Source organism: Anabas testudineus, chromosome 17, assembly GCF_900324465.2.
Source record: "Anabas testudineus chromosome 17, fAnaTes1.2, whole genome shotgun sequence".
Lineage (NCBI taxonomy): Eukaryota > Metazoa > Chordata > Actinopteri > Anabantiformes > Anabantidae > Anabas > Anabas testudineus.
The window spans coordinates 18,972,616-18,992,909 of NC_046626.1; the positions used below are offsets into that span (position 1 = coordinate 18,972,616).

The window sequence follows — 20,294 nt, forward strand, 5'->3', positions numbered from 1 at the left end:
TGGCAGTAAACATGTTGTTTTGAGTGTTTCTAGTCCAGATTTGTTCCTCCTCTTTCTTGTTTGATCCACATCTGTCCTCATGCTGCCATTCGAGCAAAGACGTGTGTTTTTATTCCTGTAGATCTTATATTACTTTTCCAATCTGCTATTAAATAGGCAAAATCTGCCTCTTGATGTTGTTCAGATGATGAGATCTTTTGCAGGTTAATGCAGGTGGAAATGAATAAAGTCACTCGCTTCATGGTACATCAGCTCAATAGATTGGAAAAAGTAAATGTAGTCGGCTGCAGATCAAAAAGTAAAATATTTCCACATTAAAGTTGTGTTTTATAGTTATTTTATAGTAAGCAGTGAATGAAGCATTTTATGATTACAGACAAAAACCAGAGTGGTTGGAGGGTGAAGTAGCTCTTTACAATGAAAAGGAAGCTGCAAACAACACCTCCCCATGAGGGGAAAAATAACACTAACATACTGTAAGCTGCACTCGCTGCTGTGCTAATTCACAAGTCATCATCATATTGAGACAAATTACACTGTATGAAGCTATGGGGCTGCAATTATGCAAATTGCACGGCGGTTTGCGGGGGTGGAGGGAGTTGAAGAGGATGACACATGAGCTGATTCACAGCCGGCAGTGATGTGATGAAGAAGAGGATGGAGATGGTGATGAAGCGCGTTTCTGGTTTTACATCCTTCCAGTGTTTAGTGCAGCTGTATCTCCAGACTGGAAACATCTGGAGACGGAGAGATCACCGGTTTAAATGCAGTTGTTATTTCCCTTTGTAAAAATAATCCAGAGGTGTTATACCTCTGCCATAGAGCGCTTTATCCACCAAAAACTACTGCACATGTGGCATTACATTATATTCTTCATTATAACTCACACACTGTAGGTTATTCTAACTCACACACACCATCCTGCTGCCACTAATGCTCACTTGAGACCAAATGTGGATTAGTCTGCTGCTGAAAACAGTACCCAACAAACGTGTGACAGTCCGTGTCACTGTAGTGGATGTACTGTGGATGGATGGGTCCAAAAAGACAAGAGGGCAACGTTCACGATGACGTGTGTTTTAACCGCGATGGTTTACATCTTTAACCATCTATTATTGTAACCATGACAACAGATGTCTGTGCCATTAAAGAAGTACTCGCTTTAAGCTAAACCACGACCTCTTTAATAGACCAAACCGTGTAATCTGTGACGGTCCCAGAACTGTAACTGCATGTTTATGATTGTTTCCTTGACGACAAGAGCCCAGCCAGCTGCTATTATTATTATTACATTATGCTATTTACAGATGTTCGCATGGGCTGTTAGAGGTGAAGTAAGTGACAACGTACACTGTAAGTCTGTTTAGGCTGGAGGAGTTTTTCTTATTGGTTGCTGCTTGCATTGAATCCTCACAATCCTCAAGGTTGGGGGTCTTCTTCTATGGCCATCAATTACACTGGACAGCCAACTGACGATATCCATATACACTGCTGATGCTTCTCTGTGTTCATATTTTTTAACTTGCTGCTGGAACTTCTTTGAATCTCTGCGAGTAATTAGCCGTTTGTCAGTTCTAGTCCTGTTGTTTTCTGTCTGACTGTAAGTGCTCGTGGTTTTTTCCCTCTCTTTCGGCCTCGGCCTCTTTTCATGTTTTGTTTTGTTCTGATTTTCGGTCTCCTGAGAGTTGGCTGCAGATTGCATTAGAGGATGCAGGAAGATCTGCAGAACCAGCAGCTTGAATAATCCAGGCACCAGGAGGGTAGAGAACAAAAGAAGGATGGATGGTGATGGATGGATATTAAAACACACTGCTGTCACATAAGTCACATACTACACCAACATGACTGTATAATGTTGTTTATGTTGGTGTTTTAAAGCGGCTGTCATTTGTCAAATCTGCTTCACATCTTATTAGTTTGTTTATACAAATGAAAGCACAGTGTGAGCAGCACTGAACACATGGTAGCCTGTTTGAAAGCCATTTCCTGAAGGCATCTGCTGCTTACGCTTCAGATAAAAGTGTCAAAAGTTAAGTCGTGAATCTCTCACTCTGTCAGCCTGTCCAACCCCGCCCTACCTCCCTACCCTCCCTACACACTATCTCACAGACTTTACTGTATCTTCCAGGCTGTAAGGCCTGAGGTCACTCCAAATCCCTCTGCACTTAAAGTCTTTCACCTTGACAAGTCTCCTCTGAAACCATCCTGACTTTCTGTTGGATATGTAGAAACTATCATTATTTCCACCACTTCTGTTTCTGTCTTCCTCCTCACTGCTTCTGTAAAGCTCAGATCTGATACCCGATGGTGAATCAGATTAATTACCAGTCTGACAGTCTCTTTTTTTTTGTTTGTTTTGTTTTTTTAAACATCCCATTTGTGCATTTAAAACCTGTTTTGACATGTAGTGCTGCCTGTGTGTTTGTTTTAACATAATTTTAACTATTCCCTATTCTTTGGGCGAAGGAAATGTGAATTTGGTTTTCTCTTGACCTTCAGTTGACATTTACCTGTAGAATTTACTTGTAATGATGCAAGCTGCCCTGGTCAAGAGGCAGCGAAGCAGGCCCTAATCATGATACTGCCACTGCCAGGTTCTTATGCTGGATGATAAGCTTCTTATGGAGAGTTTGATCATCACCAAATAAATATTTCTAATTAAAGCCTGAAAAATTCAACATCTATCTGGGCACTGAAGTATAATTTACACCTTTATGTTTTTATTCTTTTTGTTTAATGTCTACAACAGTTTCCCAGAACCCAAGTTGACACCAGTCACCTTGTTTTATCCATTGCTAAGGTCATAGGACAAAAATTATAGGAGCAACTATGTATTATGTAGATTGTTCTGCACACCATGCATAATATGCATAATATTTTTAACCCCTTTAACAATCACAGTAATCATACAGTCATATGGAGTTGACTTCAATACTTCAATACTTGACTTCCATTATTTGACAGAGGTTATATAACTGATATAAATAATATGCAAACTGCATGTCTCTACAGAAGCTCATTGAATTCTCTAGAGATAATTTGTTTTATGTTATGTTTCTAAGTTCTCTATTTAATGGGTTCTAAAATGTGTGTTTTATAGTTTTTTACGTCATGTATTTTTTATCAGTGAATCACCTAAAATTGTATCGGTAAGGTTTCAACAATCAAAAATCAATCAACAATAATTTTTAAGTTTTTTAATTAGGCAAGTCGTTCAGAGGGAGCAGCTGCCCCCTGTTGCCCACCTGTAGATCTGCGCCTCCTATGCCATCATTGCTGTCACCTTCTGGAAGCATGTTTTAAGCCATAGCCAGAAAACATGGTTTAAAACCCTTAGATTTAAGCCAAATCTAGACCTGATCCCTGCCTGCTTCCTGCCTGCAGGTCCTGCTGTTCAGCACGGTGTGGGGCGAAATCAAATTGGCTGAAAAATACTCACCGCCCTGCTGCTTTAACTGCACATAATGTGAGTCTGTATAATGGTCCTATAAGTCAGGCAAAGTAGAACGCTTCCTGCTAATAAAGTACATGCAGATTTATGGTTTAGTGTGGCACACGTCTGTGAATAGCTTTTCCCATAAACAGTAACAACAAATAAATTGAGTGATGAACATCCCGAGCATTTTTTGCTTTAAGGACATCGCTCTTATTTTTTCCATTAAACTTTTTATATAGCCACTATTTTAAAATGACACTTTAAAAGCATCAAATGGCTTTAGGAATGTGAATAGAGGAGCCCTTTGACAAATTCTCTCTGTGCCTAGGTGGTGTTTTATTAATCTGCTGACATATTTACTCTGTATTCAACAACAGTGAGACGGGAACAATGTTTTTTTGAGATAACTGGAACATTTTTGTTAATAACTGTGATGACTGGAGTCACTGGGATCATAAAGAAAACTGTGTCCGTGACTGAAGATTTAAAAGGAAAACGATTTTAATAGAAACATAATTAAAGCATCATCAGATTGAGGTGACGGGAAGCGGCAGAAAGCTCTGCCCTGTGTGTTCGCTCAGTAAACAGACTGCAGGTGAGCGCTGTCAGCCACGGGCAGATGTGTGGGCGCCAAGATAAAGTACATTTCACTGAGTTTTATTTCATGAATGTACTGAGCTGGATAATGAGTCAATGCAACTGGCTTGTCACACCTGAGTGGCCGTTTCAAGCAGCTGCAGGTTACAGTTTAGAGACAGTGACGATGCAGAGACGAATTTAGACGCCCACCTCAAGCGACGATTCCTTCAATTCAAAGATTAAGCCTCTCATCCCCTTCTTAAGCTTTAGTCAGGATGTAAAACTTAAATTATGTTAAAGAGAAACATGAAAACAACCAGACGTTAGTGTAGCTTGGCTGTTGATTTATTCTCTCATATAGACGGTTCTGCAGGTGCGGCAGCAGGAATATGTGTGACACACAAATCATGGAGACGATTAAGGTACTTTAAAGCCTTTAGCAGCTGATTGCAGTAATTTGCTTTAGAATTTATATTTATATTATCTTCAATGTACCATAACGGCTGTTTTCTTCAGCATTAAAGTAATCTAGTCATAGTTTTCTGGACATCCATGGATACACTGCATGCAGGAAATGTAATAGAACCAGTAGAAGAAACAAATATAGGTTCATGACTGGAGTGATGATGATCTTTTCTATTACACCCAAGTCATGTCTTTTTTGTTCTTGTGTTGTACAATGTCAGCCAAAAAATAAATAAATAAATTGTCAGCGTGAAAGTGCTGACATTTTGGAGGCCGCCTTAAAACCTGTATTGAATTTAATTTCATTTTTGAGTGTTAAAAACATGATGTTTTCCTGTCCAAAACATTTTTTACCAAAAAAAACAGTGTTTATTTGCAGTAATTTATTCTAAAAACTAATTAAAATAAATTTTGGAAGCCAATTAGTAGTAGTTAATGAAGATAAAATTGTTATTTGTGTGGTTTTAAATGATCACAACTTCACCCTCGTGGACTATTTGTAGCGTCCTTGAACATTTTTGGACTATTTCATTTTTCCAGTGGAATAACTTCTCCGTGAATCAAAAGCTGTGCTCAATAGTTTCAGGTTTTCCATAAATCTGTGTCTGCAAACTTTAAACTTCGTGCCAATAGATATAAGGTTTAATTGTCTTGTTAGTAACAAACCGAGATGCCAATAGGCCCAAGTGACCTGACTTGTGTTAGAGACTTCCCTGGAGGTCAATTAATTTCCTGTTCTGCCTCAGACTCCAGAATGAACCTGGATGGAGTCTTTGTGTCCCTCTGATCTGTTCAGCATGAATAAAACATCAAAGCTGTTATCTTCACATTGCACTCTCTGCTTCCCAGGTGAAGATTAGTCTGCAGCAGCAACAGCTGATGAAGCCAAACGAGCCGAGCGTCTGCTGGGCCTCTGGGCAGCTCTCAGTCTGGCACTCGCTCTGCCTTCGAGGAAAAGAACGCACACAAAACTGGACAAATTAGTTCCAGTTACAGAAAAGGGAGAAGGCAGGCTGTAATTAGACCACGGGTCCTCCTGCAGCATCTGCTCCACATCACTGTCGGGGTTGAACGTTCAAATTCATGCAAACTCGCTTTTCTGGGTTTACTGCTGCAGTTCTGTGTTTCAACACAGCCTCAGAGTTCCTGCTAAGAAAAGCATTCACTTCGGTTTAAAGAACTTGGTTGCATGATGCTACATTTAAGCATCTGCAGCCATGCTAGCAACTCAGAGGCTACAGTTGGGTACAGCTGTGATGTAAGCTAAACACTAACATCACCATATTAACATAGACACAGTAATAACACTAACATGTTGCTGTTCAGCAGGTATAATGTTTATTGTTGCTAATTAGCACTAAGCACAAAGTCAAACTGAAGCTGATGCTCCAGACTCATGCTGCAGGTTTGGGTACTGAATATAATTCAGTGTGTTTTGCGTGCATCATATCTGCACGGCCAAAATATGATGCAACGTAGTAAATCTCTAAAGCATCTATTTTAGTTCTACATTAAAAACGTGCAGATGTGAGTGGCAGAAACTAAATTTCAACAATTTCCCAGAAAATTATTTTCGTCTTTAGATTTTTCTACATGAAAAATCAAAGTAAAGTAGAATCGCAGAAAACCAGTGTCAGACACTGACGTCCAAACAAAAGCCAAAATGAATATAAAAATGTAAAATATTCATGCTAAAGGAGTTGAGCGTCCCCGTGTTGCCCCTAGCAACAAGGTGGAGGTAGAGGAAGGACGACGGAGGAGGTTTCGTGGGATCAGGGTTTCATATTTTATTCATACAGCAGAGGAGAACAGAGAAAGGCTCTTCACACAGGAACTCATCCAGCTGCTGTGGTCAGGAGGTTTAAAATAGATCCAGGGACCAGTGGACAACAGGAGCGAGCGTTTAGTCTTTATTAGACTGAACAGACCTGACATCTATTATCGCATTTCAACACAATCTGCTGCTGCTGCTTCTGTATCCCTCTCTGTGGGAAACACCTTTCCGTTTTTTTATCGATGCAGCTCATTCAGAGAACATTAACAACAGTGACGGCTGTGGAGTCTCACTGCTGTTTGTAATGGCTCAGTAAACACTCACCCCACAACTATCCTCTCCATTTGAGGTTTACATTTCCTCAAAATGCTCTGATACAGAGGAAAACTAAGAGGATACTTGTGGTTTAGTGAAGACTCAAATCCAAGAATGATTTTCTGCAAGATGAGATGAATACTGTCGCATCTTCAAACAAAGAGCTGCTCACTAACAGAAACACGTACGTTTAAGTATTTAATGAGTGATTATTAATCCTTCAGTTGAAGGTTTGTAGGAGGAGTTGACTTCTCACTAAAACCTTCTGTGATATTTAAAAGACTGGGATTTTTGTCTCTTTAGTCTGTTTATGAATCGCCACTGCGCTGTTGCCCACTGAAAACTCATAGAGATCCTAATCTCTAAAGCAGTTTTCATTTATACCAGATGCCTGGTGTAAAGTTGGTTTGAGGCCAACACCCAGAGTGCACTGGTTTGTGGAAGCTCTGTGGCTGTTTTTTTTTTTTTTTATATGGTCAGGAGAGCTTGGTTCATGATGTTTTCCTCCATATGAGGAAACAACAACGACAACATCTGCATTAATCTGGGTAAATTCTAAAATACATTTTGTATTTGTACATTGACATGCATCCAGTAAGAGGGTAGACCGGGTAACTGTCCTCTCCCTGGGCATGTGTAGAGGACAGATTGTAAGTCAGATTGTGCAAAAAGCACATGAAGAGAGATGGTGGACTATTTCTACTGTTGCTTTGTGCATTGTTTATCACAATGAGACTGAAATTTCAGTTATCATCAGTTATTATTCAGTATCAGGGAGGAAAAAGCAGATACGTTTTCCTCATGCACAATGAAGTTAAACTGTAAAATTTAAGTTAGGACACGATTCGTTACAGGTTAAAAAGATCAAATGCAATAAAGTACACTAGAAACACTTGACTAAATGCTGAAGTACCTGAAGCTTGAGTTAAATGTTACATGTCTCTCGAGAATATCTCCCTTTTGTTTCTTCTCTCCAGTGAAGATACAAAAATATCCAAGCTGTGTGGAGCAATGGAGACACTTCACATTAATAACCAGAAATGTCAGGTTCCTTTCATATTTTCCACATGGTTTTCTTTCAGTTGAGCTGTGACTGGAGCTCTTTCATTTGATGCATCTCATTGTCTTCACTGCAGCATCTTAATGTCACTGAGTGTACAATCTGCTTCTCCAGCTGTTTATGTGTAAGCAGCGACACCTTTTTTTTTGTGTGCTATAGGTTTGAGTTGGGATTTTTCCCTTTCTGAAGCATAATTATCAGTGTAATAAAACAGATTACAGCTATTTAATTAGGTTATAATGTTTGAATCATGAAAAGGGATGCTGAATTCGTCCAGGGTGTCATCTGAGCAGCGCGGTTAGCGTGTTCCTATCGTGTGCTAGACGTTGTTTCAGCTATTTTCCCTGCAGACTGTGAGTGTTCAGCTGGTGTGAACAGTCCTGTGTGCTGACAGGTGGAGTCAGACTGTTATTCAGATGGAGTAATTAGGCAGCGCAGCAGGAAGCCCAGCAGCTACTTTACAACGAAGAATATTAAGACAAAGGGAAATATTGTCACTGAGTTTTATTCGGTGTAAGGGGCATCTGTGGTGATTACGACAGCTCCTGTTTCACTGTCATATCCTCTAGAACTCACTGTTTTAAAGAAGAATTCCAATAAGGCGTCTTCGAATGAATCATAGCTTCTGTACTGTAAAGAGCTGGAACGTGTGGATGTTAATATACAGTATGTGCTTAAAGGCGATTTAAGTATTTTAAAGCCTCAAAGAAAGCTATCACAAACTAATTTGAGTTATTCAGTGCATAATGACTCATAAGAACACAGAAAACCGGAACATTTGTGTGTTTGAGCATGATGGGGATTTGAAGTCCCATCATGCATCACTGATATTGGTATTTTACATAAATGCCATGCTGCCTCCCTGTCCTGTTTCCCTCTCCCTGCTGAGGATAAAGTCTCTGCTTTGAGAAAACCAAATCAATACGACACAGCAGTCCTTGAAAAGGGTTCACTTCTCTATGAAATGAAAACCTCACTCTGGAGATATCAGTGCATGCCTGTGTGTGTTTGTGTGTGTGTGTGTGTGTTTGTGTGTGTGTGTGCAGGGCTGCAACATGAGTGCTTTTGTCTTTTTTCAAAGCAGGAAACGGGAGCGGCATACCCTTTAAGTTGATGTCAAACAGCTTTTGTTAGTTTGTTAATTAATGAATGAAGTATTTCCATTGATGAGAAGCCACTAAATGAGCAGCCATGTTTTGTCTTTGTCAGGGGTCCAGTAGGGCTGCAGGGATATTTGGATTTTTGGATGAAACAGGTACAGTACATGTGAAAAAGCTGAAATTTGGTTTCGAAAAAAGAAACACAGATGATAGCTGCCTGTAGCTGCAAACACACATGTCAGAACGTACATGACTGCCATGATAGACGTGCACGGCTCCATTTTTGCAAAGATACACCCACAAAATTCAGCATTAGCAACCTGTTATCTACCATCACTGTGTCTGTCGATCAAACCTGGCAACGTGAACTAACACTTAAAATGTATTTAAGCAGAGCCTTCCTGTTCGCTGGTGTGGGGCTATCTGTGCTGTCCCACAGCGTCATGCAAAACATTTGTTCCGTCAGCTCCCATTTGTTGTTGCAAAGTGACACGATGATAACTCATTTTGCAGTAATCATCTGTCCACATATCCAGAGCTGCATTCTCACTTGTGGGATGATGATGTGTTCAGGTTGGAATTTAAAACAATAGCAATAATTAGACTTAAAAGTAAAGTTTATACTGGTTTAAATGTCAAAACAATTCACAGTCTACTCGTGTTTATTTACTTGCCTTATGCCCACATTTAGTTAACCAATACCCAAACACTAATAACTGTTCTGTTGTTATTTTTGACGAGGCCACCAACACTATTCTGATCGTTTATTGATCTCGTGTTTTGCTGCTGACCCGTGATCCTCTGGAACATCAACTCTCTGCCTTATTCTCTGCTCGTTTCTGTGGAGCAGTGATGAAAGGGTTAAAAGATGTGTATGGTGTTGAAGGCCTCAGAGCAGCAGACAGCAGATGAGTTATTGACGTCCATGTCTCCTGGAGCCAGGGCTGCAGTAGAGGGTGGGGCGTTTAGATAACAAGCCGAGGGTGGGGGGGCGGATGGGTGGCCATGAGGACCAGGCCGTGCTCAGGGGAATTGAGAGGTGGATGTGCCTCTGGGCGGCTGCTGCTGCCACGCTCCGTCAGCTTATTTAGTTCTCCTCTGATCCAAAAGAAGGAATTATGTGCATTTCAAATCCCTGTTTCTGTTGTAAAATGTATGAGCACAAGGAACCTGAACACAACATGGCTGGGGTCGACTACAAAAACAGAAATGCATCATAGGGAGCTAAAATCTCACTCTTCAGATAACATAGCATAGACACACACACACACACACACACACACACACACACACACACACACACACACACACACACACACACACACACACTTCATACTGCAAACATATTCTGCAGCTCATTTCTTTCCGCCTGAACACAGCAGAGACACTTTCATTTGCATTTGTTGCCAGCTGGAGGTTTAAAGACGTTCACCGTAATCCCAAGTTATCTGGGTATTAAAAAATTGGCTTTCTGAAACCTGCAAACAGGAAGGGGAACATTTGCCCACACACACGCACACACAGAGTTGATCAGCAGCATTTGTCGGGCTCCAGGCTCTCAGCTGCTGATGGATGTAGCTGCTGGTTGGATTTAATTAGCCATGAACAGCCTGCAGAGGGACGGCTCGGTCTGTAGACCTCTGCAGGGCTGTACAGGTTTCTTTAACGTACATGGACTTGATGGTCTGCAGTTCATATAGTACCTGGTGAAGGTTGATATCTCGATATGATGCCGGCTGTATTTCAGTTCGCTTCAGTTTCCCACCTTATAGTCTTACACCATTGATACATGAGGGGTATGGATTTGGGTTTGATGTTAGTGCTTTTACAAATGAATTAAATAACTCGTTGCAGCCATGAACACAGTGCTGGGTCACCCTTTGCCACTATGACTGACAGCAACATCCTTTAATCCGATCATGCAGATACAAGACTTTTACTTTCTCACTTCTTGAATCTGAAGTTTAGTTTTCTCCTGTTTGCTCCTCAGCTGCTCTGTCCTGGTTTCACTCAAAGCTGGAGACTCAGATCTCACATCTCCGCTTCAGAAGCTGAGCTTTAAGGTTTTCGCGGCTGGTTGTTACTGCGGCCAGCAGCGACCATTTTTAGGAGTAGGGGAGGTCTGCAAACAGTAATTACAGACCATTACATGGCTCTTCAAAGCCCACTCAACTGTGGTCCGTAATACCAATATACACACACACACTCACACACAGAGGGGAAAGAATCTGTGGCTTTTATGTGGATAATTTAAGTTGGCTGCACATTTGAGTTGTGGAGACCTGGTCTGTTATTATAAGAATATCCTCCCTTTGCAAACCACCAGCTGTGTGTGTGTGTGTGAGAGAGAGAGAAAGCAGTGATATTAAGTCCACCATTGTTCCTATTTCTGGATTCAGCGCTCCAATCTGCTTTGCTTCTAGATAAGAAACTGCGCTGCTACGCATTTTCTAAATGAATGTCGATAAGTCACATCCTGACATTTTGTAAACTGATCAGTAATAAAACTATAAAGAGCAAAATTGATTCAGGATGAGCAGGAGAAACTTTGAGGAGAATAAAAACGTCAGCAGGATTAAACTGTTCTTTTCTAAACGATTCTTGTTTAAGCCGTTTTCTCACATGAACCCCAGACTAGAGGAGTTTTGTGCATCTGACCCCTGATTGGTTGGTTGCTTTTCCAAAAAGGGAACCGCCGTGAACACAAGACACACAAGACTGATTCCAGTCACAGAAGAAAAACTCTGGGCTGTGGTCAGTAATTCAGAGGTATGGAACCAGCACAGAGTAGTGTAGCTCTGAAATCCAATATTCCCTCACAATCCTATTTGTATCTGTTGCTAAATAGAAACCACTGAAGCGATCGGACAAACGGGGACACGATCCATATCCATAGAAATGAGCCCCAAGTCGTGATATTGTTGTGAGTTGTGGCTTCTTCTTTAATAGTGATCAGAATCTCTTCGTGAGCAGGCAGGTGAACACGGAAACTGACTTTTACTTTGCTCATTAACATCGTCTTCAACGCAGCAATCGTCCCGCTGAGGACTCTCACATCACAGATTCGTGTTCTCCTGTGTTCGACCTGTTTCTTCGGTGGGGTAAACACAGCAGACACGTGCACAGCTCACTGAAAGTCTTTAAACACTCTCCTATTTATATTTTTCCTTTGCGTTCTCTGCTTTTGTTGTTCATAATCTCATAAAACTGGCTGGTCTTTATTCAGAGCGAGTTTATGATCTGAGCAGAGATTTCAGAGTTTACTGCTGATACTTGCAGAGGTATTGTGGGTATTGATCTACCTGCTCATTGTTTGTCTGTCTGTCACTTTATTTTAACCTTCTCTCTTTGTTTGTGTCTCTGCTGTAGATTTGTCTGAGAAGAAGAGCGACCTGAGGGTTTGTGATGACTCCACCTGTCGATACGGGGGCGTCTGTAGAGACGACGGCGCTCAGCTCAAGTGTGTTTGCCAGTTTCAGGTAGATAAGTTTTTATTTTTCCCCTTCACTGATCATGCAACTGCAGAAACACAAAGTAAGCATGCTGGGAACTTTCCTATAATGCACCGAGACAACAGATTAATGGCCGTAGAAGGAGGTGAGGTTCTTTCCTGCCTCAATGGCAAAGCGTAGATTTGTCAGAGAAGAAGAGCGACCTGTAGTGAAACCACACAGGTGAGGATAAACTCACACCTGCTCAGGTGCACACATAAATACTGTACATCTGTGAAGGAGCTGGAGATGAGCTTTTTACCACAAAGGACACTTTTGATGTTGGTTAAAAACAACCTCAGCCATAAACACTGTTTCTTTCTGTTGCTCAGAGAAAGGAATATATTATATATGTGCTAAAGCTATAGCAAGCTGTTGTTGTTTGGTGAGATCTCCACCGTGCATCCGCAGGTTCCTTCCCTTCACATTAAGTTCAGGTTATTTCATAGACTACTGCTGACTCACGTCTCCAGCTTCATCTATTAGTCAGGGTGAAGGTGTGATTCAGATGAATAGGCATTATTCATTATAAAGGTCAGTAGACGGTCATAAATAAAACAAATCTTATGTAAACAGCTTCAGAAATAAGAAGCCTGGGCTGTCAGATATCTAAAAAAACTTATAGTGAATAAAATGTAACACAAGATTTGTCTAAAAGGGTCGTAACATTGGATCTTTAGCATTAGCAGCATTTATTTTAGCATTTTTTAAATATTGTAATTCATGTTCAAAGACTGTGGCCCAGGGCCAACGTGCAACCACAACACTACATCCAATTCATCTCATCATCTCAATAACCAGCATGTTCTCAACGATCTTACATTGTGGATTAAAAAAATAGCAACTTGAATCTTAAGACTGAGCTGCTCATGCATTTTAAACAAGAAGAAGATCCAGAGATCATGAAAAGATCATCAACAGTCGACTGTGTGATACACTGGGCTGGTGCTTTCAGTCACCTCCTAATTCATCCAGTATTAATGGTAATTAAGCATTAATGCCTAAATATTTACTTATACACATGTTGAACGTGTTTCACCTGCTGAAACCATGGCTGTGGATGTATTTTGTTTTTTAGTGTAAAAAGACTCTACTGAGTTCCATCAGACACACCAGGAAACATGACCTGCCTGCTATTTGTTTCTCTGGTATAAAACAAAATATAATTGCTCTCAGCCAGTCAGCCACTTGCATATTTGGCTCAACGACATGACAGAATAAAAGCAGCATTAGCGTGAAGGGCAGCGTCTGGAAGACAAATTTACCACAGATTTGCTCCTTTACTGCAATAACAAGATACTCAGAGACTGTTTAAAAGTGGCCGTCACGCTCTGTGATCCGAAAGCAAAATGTGAATTTATTATTCATGTCCACACAAACAAGATGGACAACGCTGGGCGCAGAGCTGCTCAGCATGATCAGAGGAGTTTCACGGTTGCCTGAGTGAGACGGCAGCCTTCACCTGCACAGAAACAACTATAAACAGGGCAGATTCGTTTCTACTGGACTGATATCACAAGCAAAGAGACAACAGGGAGTCGTATGGTCCCTAAAGCTCCCATCAGGAGAGAAGGTGTAAGGGGTAATTATACAATTCAAGGGGAAAGTGAAAGGAAACTTAATTGAAAATATGAGGAAGACAGTCACAGTGTTTCTGATCCACGTTTTGTTTTGCATTGAAAGGGTGTTAGCATTACTAACGCTGTTTAAAAGTAATTCTCAGATTTGTAAAGACTGTATCATGCTGTGTTTGAGCGAGTAGAATTATGTTTAGCTTATTCCCTTTTTATTTATTTTTTGAGTGAAGCTCATTCAGATCAAGTTTGCATGGAGAAAAAACAAAGTTTACACTAAAAAAGATTTTAAAGGATATTTTGATTTCAGATTTCATAGTAAGTAAATTACTTGAGTAGAGACAATTCATTTTTGGTTTAAGTGTCTGGGGATTGTTGATTTTGATCCTAATATTGTTAATTTAGAAGGTGACTGAAGTCACTCTTCACCTGTGGGACATACGTATCTATCTGTAGCAGCTCGTTTACTCTTCATTTGGGCACCTGACTAAAATGGAAAATGTGAACCTGTCCTTTAATGTAGCTTGAATCCCTTTTATTTCGTGCATCATGTCTTCCTGACTTTGATCAAATGCACTGCGGGGTCTTCACCATCAAATCTGTGAGGCTGATTGGAGGAAGATGAAATGAGCTGAAACAAATGGAAACATGTTGTGTGCATTTTTACATATTAGCTAAACAGCTAATTCACTGTATGGTCACTCTTTATACGAGCTGTCAAATCCTGTTTCTACTAACATACTAATGAAGATTGAACCATAGTTAAACAAAAACAAACCTTTGCCCGTAGCATTTTTGTCTTTTCTTGTTTTTCACTTTCGTTGTCAAACCCCCCCCGCCTCATTGTAACCTGCAACATCTGAATCTAAGCCCTTGATTGACATAATTATGAGCTGTGTGGCAGCATTCAGCTAAATGATTAGTTTTCAGTTCCAGTTGTGGCAGATAGGAAAACACAAAAGAAAAAAGAAAAACAAACAGAGCAATCACATAAAAGCACATTTAACAATCGTACCTCCACATTAACACACGTGATATTCAAAAGATAGTGTTAGAAGTAAACAGAAGGGACAGAACCATAACACACAGCACACAGGTTACAACAAGTCACAGCAACATGAAAGTATTGTTAAGTATAATATTAGATCTGCTGTCGGTCTAATAAACACTTCACTCATTCTGAAATCAGTAGGATGATGTTTGGACAGAAAAGCTGATCGTTCAGTTCAGATCGTGACTGAGTTTGAAGCCTGACACATAATAAAATTATCATTTTTATCATTAAAAACAATACATCATAATAATAATAATGGTGATCCGCCCATTGCATTTTCAGTGCCACGAATTTAAAAGGCAGCTGAGAGACGAAGCAGCCACTTAATGTTCATCTATAAATCTGACTGTAGAGCCCAAGTCAGCAGGTTTTCGGTGTTTAAAGGTGCACGCTGCTAAAAAATAACTTGAAACTTATTAAAAGTTTCTAGTGCGTCGTGTGTGTGTGTGTATGCAGGGATGTAAAACAGTCACTGTTTGTGTGTGTGCTGGTTTATTCACAAGACAGAGTTTCTTCAAAGTTATTTTGGTGTCTGATAGAAGTCTGCTCCCTCTCCTGATGGACCTCCTTCCATCTGCTCCACCCGCCCACCTGCAGGCAGGGTGCACACAGTCAGAATATCAAACACCCCTTTCAAACTAAAACTCCTCAAACCTGCCCTGCAGTCACTTATTTAAAGACTAATGTGTTAGATTGCTATCCAAATAAACCTTCTGTTCTGCTCGAAACCCGTGGGGATCCGTCTATCTCCTGATCATTAACACTTCTTCATTCACTCCTCTAAACAGAAGTCGTTTCAGTCGTCACAAACGAGCAAAGACGTTCAAACTTCTGTCTTAAAGTGCTCATAATGAGCTCCGGTCTCTCCATCCAACCCAGCCTCCTAAAATCTGTTCCATCCAATCCAAATATGTTTTTGTGATCAACATAATCATATCCAACGTTTTCTGTAATATGCCCATATGTTCACAGTCACAATAAGTTATACTGAACATATCAATGTGCACACAGACGAGGGAGTTTTCTACCAAGATAATTAATCTGAAACATCCAGTTTTCTTTTTTGTAAAAATATCTAATCTTGAATCCCGAAATCAGGACCGTGGAACTCATGCCTGTTGGAAACTCTCAGTAGTTGTAAGGTTAACAAACAAAAAAAGTTCAATGTAAGAGACGGGTGGAGACAGTCAGTTCTGGAAAACAACCAGAGCTCCGACTCTTCATGTGCAAAAAGGCTTTAAAACAGCAGCAGCTATACATTTCAGCCTTTATGGAAATCTTCACATAGAAATGTTAAAGTAGCGTAATCAGTTACAGGTGTGTGGTTAGAAAGGAGTCAGAGCTGCACCTTACGCACTTGACTGATGACTCTGTGTTGCTGTTTTGTGAGACAGCAGCTGATCCTCTTCACATACAAACACAACTCTTCCCACCTTCAGCTGCGATTGAAGAGATAAAAACTTAAATGCCAGAATCCGCAGCAGCTGATGACACCGTTTGTTCTTCTTCTCGCCGAGCGTATAAAGCTACCGTGTTTCTCCGTAACACAGTTGTCGGTGTATCGTTCACATTTCAGGATTTTTACTAGTTAGATATAATATTACTGAATTGAAATCATCAGTATCAAATCCACCGAAGTAGACGTTTTTAATTCCTTCACCACATCACCACATGTTACTAAACCAGCCAACAATCGCAGTAATAGCACAGCCTGATTAATGTTGACAACGTGTAGCTCCAACCTGAAAACGACTCGAGCAGCTGAAGAAAATAGATATTGATCATTGATGATATCGATTGTCGTACTGCACTGAAATAACAGCTGGATCACACCGATTTTTATACCTGATCTTTCACAAACAGGATCCAAACCCTGGTCCTCCTGACTCACATTTATGCACTTCATTACCTCAATATATTGATCTTTTCTGGACATAACGATTTAACGATTAGCTGCTCATTTCTCCAGAGAAGAGTCTCCGGCTCTGCTGAACTACAGTGTTCACTGGTGATTATAGAGGGATGCTAAAGGGGGAACGCTGACGAAGCAAACCAAGAAGCAGCCTGACTGGATCTGTTTCTTTAAATCCTAGAAAAACATTTTCTTCTCTCAGCTGGAGTTAGAAAAACTGCCCAAACTGAACCTGAGCAGCCTTGAAGATAACAAGTGAAAGAACATCCTGCTGCTTGCTTGCGTTGTGATTCTGCCTTCTCTCCCTCCAAAAAAAGCTCCCTGAGCTCACGAGTCTATCCTGAAATCTCGATTTGCTGATTGATCGCTGCCTCGTGAGTTTTTCATTAATGAGTTTCCATAAAGCAACAACTGCAAACGTCACTGAAGCTGTTTTATTCTATTACGCACAACATAGACCTGAACTGTGTGTTTGTGCCGTAACAAAGGTCGGCTCTCCAGGGGATTCGTGCTAAATGACTGATGGTTGTGAGTTAATAGAATATGGATTGCTCAACACTGATATGTGTCCTTGGTAGCTGCAGCCAAGTTAGCGTGTCCTAACCTCCATGCAGAATGATTGGAAACTTCTGGACCTCCTCAATCTACTGAACAACTCACATCTCAGTGGAAATGCAGGGTTAGTTACCATGTTGACTGATCTCAAATCCACAAACACGAAGTTCAGTTTGGAAAGCTGCTCACCATCAGTTATCCCCGTCACGGTTTGTGCAGTGTCGTGTGAGTCACATTGAGACTTAATTAACATTTGATTGTGTTTGATTTTCAGTGTCACAAAAACTACGTCCCCGTGTGCGGCTCCAACGGAGACACCTACCAGAACGAATGCTACAGGCGACAGGCGTCCTGCAAACAGCAGAGGCTCATCTCCCGGGTGTCGGACGGTCCCTGCTCCACCGGTGAGTCTTCCAGGAAGTACACAGGGTCTGTGCAAATGGAAACCTGAAATAAGTCAGACTGATTTAGGGCAACTGTTCATTTGCTGAAATCGACGTCAGTCTGCGTCTGTGAAGGTTTCACTAATTTAAAACATTCTTTAAGTGTCGTCTGAGGACATCATTCAGCCGCTGCCTCATAAAAAGACACGTAGCTTGTCTTCATTTTGTTCTATCAGTCATGTTTCAGCGGCTGGTGTGTCTTTCATCAAATGATAAAGGGCTAATTATGAAGTGGGACCGTTGAGATGGAGTTCCTTTTTTGATCAGACACTAATCAGTGAACTACACACTTCTTTAAAAACTCAGCTCATCCCAATTACTGTGAAGAGCATCAAGAGTTATTCTCTCAAACTCGCTGCTGCTTCAGTACAATGAGGTGAATTGAATATTTGTTCTTCCTCACCTCTTTAACATGGTTCTCTTTGATACTTATAAACTTTATATGTAAGCATAATGTACCATTAAATTAGGAAGAACAAAGTGCTGAATTCAACGATTATTCATATGTAGTGAGTAGAAATTCTCAGGTTTTAATGTAGACATTGAAGGTAAAGATGGATTGACATATCATTGTATTAATTACTAAACAATGGTAGCACCTATTAATCTTTAATTTCACATTAGGAGAATGACCTTAGGTTTAATTTGTTCCACATGGAAACAAATTGTACGTCCCAGAGTCCACATACCAGTAGGAGCTACAGGAAGAGGTTAATGGAGGCCAAGACACTGAAAACTGACCTTGAGAAAAACATTATGAGCCATAATAAGATGTTTTTAGTGTGAAAATGAATCAGTTGATTCAGGTCCTAGTCTGTATTAATAACTACAGTGTTTTCCTAGAATAAAGTTGTGCTGCCTTGTACGTCCACAGTTAAACATGTCCTTGTTTAACCACTCACACACCCAGAAATGCAGCATGACTTTCACTTTTGCCCAGTTTGGTAAAAAATTAAAGACATAACAGCCACTAAAAGGAAAGAAAATGTAGTTTGGAATCCCAGGTAGCATTTCAGAACAAGGTTTACATAAATAAGGACTTTGAGTGGTTGCACTGAACGGGCAGAATGATGATGAAGGTAATTATTTAAACTGTGCAGCTTCTTCTCAACTCACTCAGAATGGGATCAGCTGATCGCTCTATAATGCGACTGTAAGTGCCTCACTAAAATTTTTAATTACACTACAGTCGACAGTGTTGCAGGATTTTCATGGCGTTTTAAGTTCACTGTCATTATGTTGTTTTTAATTGAGTGAACACAAAGCACGGAGCGCTCGGCCTCGATTTTTCCTCTGAACTCGGTAGAGCGTCATCAGTCACATTGATTTCATAGGACGAGCCGGTTAATCAACCATGGATCAATTTTAATTAGCAGCAGCGGATGAGAGGTGTTATAAACCAAACTGGAGTCTACAACTGTCGGGACCCTCCAGAGGTCCTGCTAAGAATTCAGGAGGGACACAAATAAATTAAATGAGGATTAGTTGAATTTCATGCACAAACTTTTAGGAAACAAGTCTATGACTTAATTAATCCTACATCATGTAGTAAGCACTCATTTCAGTTTGACATTCCGAAACCGTGGCATACTTACTGTAAGTAAGGTGCTCTCCGAGAGACAGTGGTTGTTGCCAACTACTCCATCGTTTCCAATGTAAATATGACAACCGCTGTGGATGACTACGATAATGATGAAAGAGAAGCCAGCTTGATGTGTGTCCAACGCAAACCAGAGGAACCACAGTCGGGAGCAACAACAGAGCTAATTTTATGTTACTGAATTACAGTATGTGAATTATAAATGAAAGCATCCATTCAATATAAACATGCAGGGAAGGCTGAGGCCACGTCCAGACTGACCTCATCTCTGCATGAAAAAACAGGCCTGTTCATCGATGCTGCCTTTTTAACATTAACTTAAAAGAAATATAACATATATCACATTGTCATCGTACACCTGGGAAGAGAAACAGAGGGCTGAGGGAGATCCTGTATTGTCACGGGGCAGGTTTCATTTCCTGTGACCTGCCACTGCACAGCTGGACGATCACCAGCTATCAATCAGAGCAACTATGAGGAAGAAACAACAGGTTTGCATTTTCCCCCCTATCGAAGACCCAGCACACTCTGGACGTCCCCACAGGCCAGTCAGAGTTTATGTTCACATCCCTCTGTTGAGAAATGTGTTGAGGAAACTTATAGTAACACTACAGATTTTGGTGTTGGTCGGGGTGATCCACTCCATCTACAGGGGCAATGGCCTGATTTCCTTGGAGAAACCGCCCGCCGCTCTGATCTTATTACTTGTTACACCAGGAACCGGCGCTGTGATATGCCCCCCGCTTCTCTAACCTCCCTCTTGTCCTTCTGCAATTTCCTCTCGCTGAGATTTATGCTTCCTGTAATTGGAGCGCTAGGCGGCTGTGAGTCGGGGTGATGGCGCGAATACTCAGCTGAGTGCATTTCCCCGAGCAGGAGAAGAAAAAATTCAGCATTTTGACTTCTTTCAGAGAAGAGACTGTGAGATTATGGGAG

The 20,294-nt window shown here is 40.8% G+C and overlaps 1 protein-coding gene across 1 annotated transcript in view; it reads left to right on the forward strand.

Moving 5' to 3' along the window:
• tmeff1a (transmembrane protein with EGF-like and two follistatin-like domains 1a) overlaps nucleotides 1-20,294 on the forward strand; it is a 67,122-nt gene that overhangs the window by 20,925 nt on the left and 25,903 nt on the right. The window contains exons 2-3 of the mRNA XM_026374881.1: nucleotides 12,099-12,208; nucleotides 17,590-17,719. Of these exons, the coding sequence (XP_026230666.1) occupies nucleotides 12,099-12,208; nucleotides 17,590-17,719 (240 nt within the window). The remainder of the gene's footprint in view (nucleotides 1-12,098; nucleotides 12,209-17,589; nucleotides 17,720-20,294) is intronic.